The following is a 7,697-nucleotide window of genomic DNA, read 5'->3' on the forward strand; positions in this document are numbered from 1 at the left end:
AATTGGCATAGAAGGGTCATTTCTCAACACAATAAAAGCTATCTATGAAAAACCCATAGTGAACATCATCCTGAATGGAGAAGAGCTGAAAGCTTTCCCACTAAAAGCGGGTACAAGACAAGGATGCCCACTTTCTCCACTCCTTTTCAATATAGTACTGGAAGTCCTGGTCAACGCAATCAGAAAAGAGGAAAAAATAAAAGGCATTCAAGTAGGAAAAGAAGAGGTGACACTCTCTCTATTCACAGATGACATGATTGTATACATAGAAGATCCAATGGTTTCCACAAAAAAATTTTTGGAAGTAATGCATGAATACAGTAAAGTTGCAGGATCCAAAATCAATATACAGAAATCTATAGCATTTCTATATATGAACAACAGATAGAGATAGAACTGAAAAAAGTTATTCCATTTACCATAGCCACAAAAAGTGTAAGATACTTAGGAATAAATCTAACCAAAGAAGTTAAAGATCTCCACAAGGAAAACTACGAGAAGATAAAAAACAAATTGAAAATGACACAAAAAAGTGGAAGGATATTCCATGTTCCTGGATTGGAAGAATTAATATAACCAAAATGGCAACTCTATCCAAATTAATCTACATATTTAATGCAATGCCAATCAAAGTACCAGACACATTCTTTACAGATCTAGAAAAGATAATCATAAAATTCATCTGGAATTATAAAAGACCCCCATATTGCCAAAGCAATTCTACACAAGAAGAGTGGAGTGGGTGGCATCACACTCCCTGACCCAAAAATATACTACAAAGCTGTGGTAATCAAAACAGCATGGTACTGACACAGAAACAGACATGTGGAACAATGGAACAGAATAGAGTCCCCAGAAATAAATTTCCAAACATACAGTCAACTTATTTTTGAAAAGCAGTACCAATCAGTCCAGTTGGAAAAGGAAAACCTTTTCAGTAAATGGTGCTGGAAAAACTGGCTTTCCACCTGCAGAAAGATGAATCTGAACCCCTATCTGTCACCTTTGGCAAAAATCAAGTCAAGGTGGATCAAGGCTCTAAATCTAAGACCTCAAACTATAAAACTGCTCCTGGAAAACACAGGACACTCTTGGAGACACTGTGGTAGAGAAAGACTTCTTAAATAAGACTCCCAAAGCACAGTCGATAATCCCCAAAATAGACAAGTAGGACTACATCAGACTAAGAAGTTTCTGCATGGCAAAAGACACAATAATTAGTGTGAATCAACAGCCTTCAGAATGGGAAAGTGTTATTGTAAATAATGCATCAGATAAGGGACTGATAACCAGAATACACAAGGAACTCAAGCAGTTGTTTGGAAAGAAGATGATCAACCCTATGAAAGGATGGGAGAAGGAGTTGAAAAAAACACTCTGTAAAATGACATAAGAATAGCCAAAAAGCATATGAAAAAATGCTCAACATTCCTCATTGTAAGAGAAATGTAGATCAAAATAACAATGAGATACCATCTAATCCCAGTCAGAATGTCTAAGATGAAAAAACAAAAGATTATAACTGTTGGCGAGGGTGTGTTGAAAGGGGAACTCTTTTATACTGCTGGTGGGAATGTCAATTGGTCCAGCCCCTGTGAAGAACAATTTGGAGATTCCTCAAAAATCTAAAAATAGGGACCAGCACTTAGCAAAATAGCTATGTCGCTGGACTCCCACATAGTCGACTGTGGTTCAAGTCCCGGACCCGGCGGCTTAAACTCACGCCAGGCGTGTGTGCATGTGTGCCCAAGATCCCGAGAGGAGAATGGAGGAGAAGGGATTGTGGCATGGACATGCCCCCTGGGGGGGGTGGTTTCTGGCTTTCTGTCTCTCTGTCTCTCTCTGTCTTTTTGGCGAGCGCACATGCCCTATAGCAAAAGTCTCTCCAAAAAAAAAATCTACAAATAGAACTACCATATGATCCAGCAATTCCACTCCTGGGTATCTACGCAAAGGACAGAAGAATTCTTCATTGGAAAACTGCTTGCACATCCATGTTTATTGCAGCACTATTCAGGATTGCTAAGACATGGAACCAACCCAAATACTCCTGTACAGATGAATGGATTGAAAAACTGTGGCACATATACTCTATGGAATACTATTTAGCCATAAAAACAAAAAAAATTCTGGCTTTTGATAGAAAGTGGAAGAATGTGGAAGATTTACTGCTGAGTCAAGCAAGCCAGGCTCTGAAGGAGAGACATTGTATGTCCCCACTTAATATATAGCGAGTGTCCACCCTCTATGACTGAAACTGATTGACTAAAGATTGTACAAACACAAGAGATGAGTGTGAATGCCAGATGTGGTGTGTGTGGAGGAGTGGGGCCTAAGGAAGGACATTTGCGGGAGGGATATGGAGGCAGAGCATTGACAGGATGGGGAGGTGTAGTGTTATCAGTTGATATTTTGATCAACTGGAATGGGGAGAAATGTTCACATATTGAAATGTTCACTTTGTAAGCTAAGTAATGTGATTGAATGTATAAAAAATTAAATTAAATTAAAACAACAAAACAAGATGATCCAAACATTGCCATGCTATAATAATGGGGCATATGGAATAGGGTGTAAGCACAAGTTATAGAAGAATTTCCAAAAGCAATATTTGAAGTGTAGTTGACATGAGGTTACAATTAACAAAGAGTTAAAAAATAGTGAGGTGGAATAGTAGCTCATGAGCTACCCATAACCACAGCAACAAATCTAAAAAGCATATTAGAAAAACTGATCATGATTCACTGTGCCTTTTCTGAAGATGTGAAAGAAACGTGGAGGAAAAAGAGAATTGGTTCTCCAATAATGAGGCTACTGAGTAATCTACTGACATATACTCAGTAATTGCTTCTGCCACTGAGCAGGTGGCTCCTATGAAAAATACATAATTAGAGGACAGTATGATGATTTCCTGCTTGCTCATAACCCATTATACCTTCTAGTCCGTGCCTCTTAGAGCACCGGTTCCGTGTTACTCATGTTTCTCTTTTGCTATTTGGTGGCCCACCATCACAAGTTCCTTGCCCACCATCACAAGTTCCTTTAGAGCATATTTGATTTTATACATCATTATTTACTTCATGAGAGAGATGGAGAGGTCACCCACAACAGGGTCCTCACACAGTAATCCACTCTCAACCTCAGAAAGCTCAGATCAGAGGTGCACAAGCAGATGTCTGATGTGTGCAGGGAAACCTAGGAATATAAACCTGGGACCTTCCCATGTGGGTCCAGTTGTGTTACTACTGTGTTATCATCTGGACCTTGAGCTTACACATCTCTATACTAAACAACCAACACAAGAAAATCCTTGGCACTGGGACCAGGATGGAGTAATGGTTAGATCGCTGGATTCCTACATAGTTGACTACAGTTCAAGTCCTGGACCCGGCTGCTTAAAATTCATGCTGGGCACATGTGCATGCATGCCAAAAATCCCAAGAGGAGAATGGAAGAGAAGGAATTGTGGCGTGGCCATCCCTCCTGGGGGTGATTTCTCGCTTTCCGTTTCTCTGTTTCTATCTCTTCAGTGAGTGCACATGTCCTATAGCAAAAATCTCTCTCTTTAAAAAAGAAAGAGAAAGAAAGAAAGAGAAAGAAAATCCTTGGCACTGTATGGGTGTGCTCAGCAAGTGTGTCAATTTCATGAAGAGCACAGGAGTCATACTGTCCTCTAATTATATATTTTTTAAATAATTATTTTATTCAACTTTATGCATTTTTAATTTGAACAGAGAGGGACAGAGAGAGAGAGGGAGAGAATGCGAGAAAGCAAGCCACCAGGTCTGTAACCTGAATCACGGTGGGCCATGTGGAAGTCCAATACCCTTAGCTATCATGCCACCTGCCAGCTCTAATTAATATCATTAACCCCAACTCTCCAGGAGTGTATTAAAAGTATTTCCCCTTTGGGGCCAGCAGGTGGCGTGATAGTTAAAGCATTGAACTCCCACATGGTCTACCTGACTTACACTATGAAACTGGCAGCTTGCTTTCTTGCTACCTCTCTCTCTCTCTCATGAGTGCATGTGCCCTATAGCAAATTAAAAAATAATAATAATAAAATTAAATAAATAATTATTAGGTCCTTTCAGCATACTCTTTTATCGCCTTATGGGATCTAATTCTTTAGCTCACTGATAAGAGGCTAGGAGGTTACCTGGTGCAAACAATTCAACAGGGCAAACAATCTTCCACCCTCTTTGTTTTGAGAAGTGAGGATTGTGAGTCTTCTTCCCGACAAGCATTGAAAATGGTATTATTTTTAAATAATAACGAGACAGACTACATTAGTATAGACTACTGAAGTTCAATCTGAAAGAGGGAAAGTGAGAAAGCATCCCCTCAGGGGGAATGGCCACACCACAATCCCTTCTCCATTCTCATTTTGGGATTATGGGCACACATGTTCATGCGCCCGGCATGTTTTTCTCAAGCCACTGGATCTGGGACTCAAACTGTGCAGCCAACCATGTGGGATCCAGTACCTCAACCACTATGCCACCTGCTGGCTCTGAAGTTCAATCTTAAAAGCCACATTAGTTCACAATGTGATGCATGGAAAACCATTATCAGTGGCGCCTATGATGTTAGTTGTTCCTGATAAGATGGTACTTACTGGAAGTGTGGAAGGTAAAGTTAAATACGATGGGGAAGGGGAGATATTTGAAAACAGGAAAAAATAAAGGTTTTAGAGCTTCTTTCAAAAGAAGACAACCGAACAAAGGAAGGAATCAAAAACTTTAAACATAATAATAAAATAAAAACCTGTCTATTGGAGTGCCGCATGGTGGCGCAGTGGTAAAACATAAGGCTCTGCAAGGCCATCCCACAAGGGAAGCCTCCCAGTTCCTGTCTAGACCTTTCTGAGAATGCAGGATATTGTTTCTCTCTCACTCTGTCTCACTCATGGAAGATGCAAATAAACAGGGTCAGCCAGGTGTCATGGTGATTAAGGTGACTAGATCTCACATTGCATGGTCCCTGTTCCAGACCCAGTGACTTGAAAGACACATCAGGCATTTGTGCATGCCTGAAAATTCCTGAGAGGAAAATGGGAGAAGGGTTTGCAACATGCCCATCCTCCCTGGGAGGGGGAGTAGGGTGCTTTCTTTCACTCTGTGTCTCTCCCACTCCTCAGTGCACAGACCCTATAGCAATTATTTTTTATTTTTAAAAAAAGAAACAAAAAAATTTTAAACCTGTGTATGTATGTTTATGTGTATGTGTTTCCGCCTACACTGTCAGCTCTTTGACAGGAACCAGGTCTGCTTCTTGTCAGCATTCTAGTCCTTAACAAAATGCCTGATACATGCCAGGTGCCTAAGATGTTCATGGAATATTAAATAAGATTATGAACTATGGATAAGAGAAAGTTGTTTTGGTTTGATTTTTAGGTTTTTGTCATAGGGCACAAGAGAGACAGAGACAGTGAGAGGGAAAGTGAGAAATCACCCCCAGGGGAAATGGCCATGTCGTAATACCTTCTCCTCCATTCTCCTCCTGAGATTTTGGGCATGCATGCACATGGGCATGCGATTTTCAAACCACCAGGTCCAGGACTTGAACTGAAGTCAGCCACATGAGAGTCCAGCACCTTAATTACTATGGCATCTGCTGGTCCCAAAAAAGAAATCTTAATGAGATCCCTAAACAAGGAAGATAAAAACTAACCCCCAGGGAACCAGCAGTTGGCGTAATGGCTATGTCATTGGACTCCCACGTAGTCAACCGCAGTTCGCGTCCCGACATGGTGACTTAAAACTCACGCCAGGCATGTGTGCATGCGTGCCCAAGATCCCGAGAAGAGAAGGGATTGAGGCATGGACATCCTCCCTGAAGGGTGATTTCTTGCTTTCTGTCTCTCTGTCTGTCTCTGTCTGTCTGGCGAGCACACACGCCCTACAGCAAACAAACAAACAAACAAACAAACAAACAAAAACCTCTCCAAAACTAACCCCCAACAGGAATGGAAGTTAATACAGAATTATGTATATCTACCTTTCACTGTAATATTTAGCCCAAATCCCTATTTTGAGAATAAGGTATCTGTGTTTTTTGCACCTGCCAGCAGACAAAGTGGTTAAGCTATCAGCAGAGCCTCTCTCTGGAGGTCAGCCCCTTCCTCTAACTAGGCACTGCAGACCTAAGACTGTACCTTATCTAAATATTGGCAACAAGATATTACAGCCAGATTTCCAGCAGGTTCCACCCAGATACAACAGATCGTAGAGCAGCCTCTCTTATTCCCAGAGCCAACACACATCCACAGCTACATCTCTCTTGCGTTACTGGCTGAAAAGCTGTCATTGCAGTCAGTTCCTACAAACTCAAAAACAAGCCTCATGTAATCTTAAAATGACTTGGAGATAGATTTCTTTTCCCATTCCTAAATGAGAAAACTGGAGCTTGGTACAGTGTCCTGACCAAGATCATACAGCTAGCAAGCAGCAGGTCTGGTCAGTAAGACTCAGGCTACCACAATTCACTCACCCATTTTTTCAGGAATCCAGGGAGTTCAAGAACCAAAGAACTGGTGAGTAACCATCCCGCTTTTCCCAAGACTGAGCTGTTTCTTAGGATGTAGGATTTCCAGTTCCCATCATTGTATCCTTGTGACACGTTTTGGGTGCACAATAAATATTTGCTGAATAAATGAGTGAATGAAAAAGTTGATCGTGGCTCTGGGACACCTTTCAGTGCTACAATTTCTTTATGAAAGGCCCTTCAAGGCATCTTCTTAGCCCCCTCCCTGCCTCAGCTGACACTAAGAGAGGATCATAGAATTATTGTGCATGAGAATTTCAATGTAGAAAAAGAAAACTAGAGAGATACCCTAACGAGCAACTGAAATTGAGTTCTGCTTGTCTTTGTTGCTTTGGGGGAGGAAAATAAATGAACGGTAAAGTTGATTCTTATTTTCAGATAAATTAAACATTCAGAAATATGTGTTTGTTGCCTACTTTTAATAGCATGTTTCTTACTTAAGCCAGACTCCAAGCCAGCCTCCTGTCCAAGTTTTCTGTCATGCCTTATTGTCTAGTCTGTTCAGCTATTTTAAAAAATGTTGAATATCAACAATGGCTTTCAGGCAGGCATTGTCAACTTTTGTATGAAGCAATCTTGGTTGAATGAGAAGATCCCAGAGCTTATAGTCCCGTCTACTGTGCTGCCCCGGGCTGGGCCTGAATGTGTGTGACTGATAACAGGACACATTTCTACCTTCATTATTAAATTCCTACTCCATAATTCATTGGCCACTCTTTTTAGGAAAGATCTTTATGGCAAAGTGGGCAAGACAGCAGGTAAGTTCTCTTATGGAAAAAGTAGTCCAGCTGCCTCACTGTACTACTGGGCTAAGCGTGGATTCCTGGAGGGCTGTTTCCTCTTCACCTTATAGTCCTGACCCAGGGTCCCTGGCTGACCCAGCAGCCAAGTCCACAGACTCCCATAGACTTGTATGGGCCTTACCAAAGGGATACTTTTCAACTAATCAACCTACTTGCTCTGTATTAAGTAAGAACTGTGAGGACGGTGAGTCTTTGGTTTGTTTTTGCTTTTGCTAGGCTAAAATGAAAAATGAATATGTTGATTTGGAATCGGCTTTTCTTTCTCAATGCCGGCTTTTGCTCTTGTCAAGAGGTCTGTAGGAGTTACCTGCATGTAATTTCCTGCATTTGCAGAGGGAAGGAGCTCCT

The 7,697-nt window shown here is 41.2% G+C and overlaps 1 protein-coding gene across 1 annotated transcript in view; it reads left to right on the forward strand.

Moving 5' to 3' along the window:
- LOC106736225 (nucleophosmin-like) overlaps positions 1 to 7,399 on the forward strand; it is a 32,475-nt gene extending 25,076 nt beyond the window's left edge. Inside the window, exon 6 of the mRNA XM_014592491.2 lies at positions 7,270 to 7,399. Within this exon, the coding sequence (XP_014447977.1) occupies positions 7,270 to 7,399 (130 nt within the window). The remainder of the gene's footprint in view (positions 1 to 7,269) is intronic.
- The last annotated feature ends 298 nt before the right edge of the window (positions 7,400 to 7,697 follow it).

The sequence above is a fragment of the Tupaia chinensis genome, unplaced genomic scaffold, assembly GCF_000334495.1.
Source record: "Tupaia chinensis unplaced genomic scaffold, TupChi_1.0 Scaffold000706_1, whole genome shotgun sequence".
NCBI classification, from domain to species: domain Eukaryota; kingdom Metazoa; phylum Chordata; class Mammalia; order Scandentia; family Tupaiidae; genus Tupaia; species Tupaia belangeri.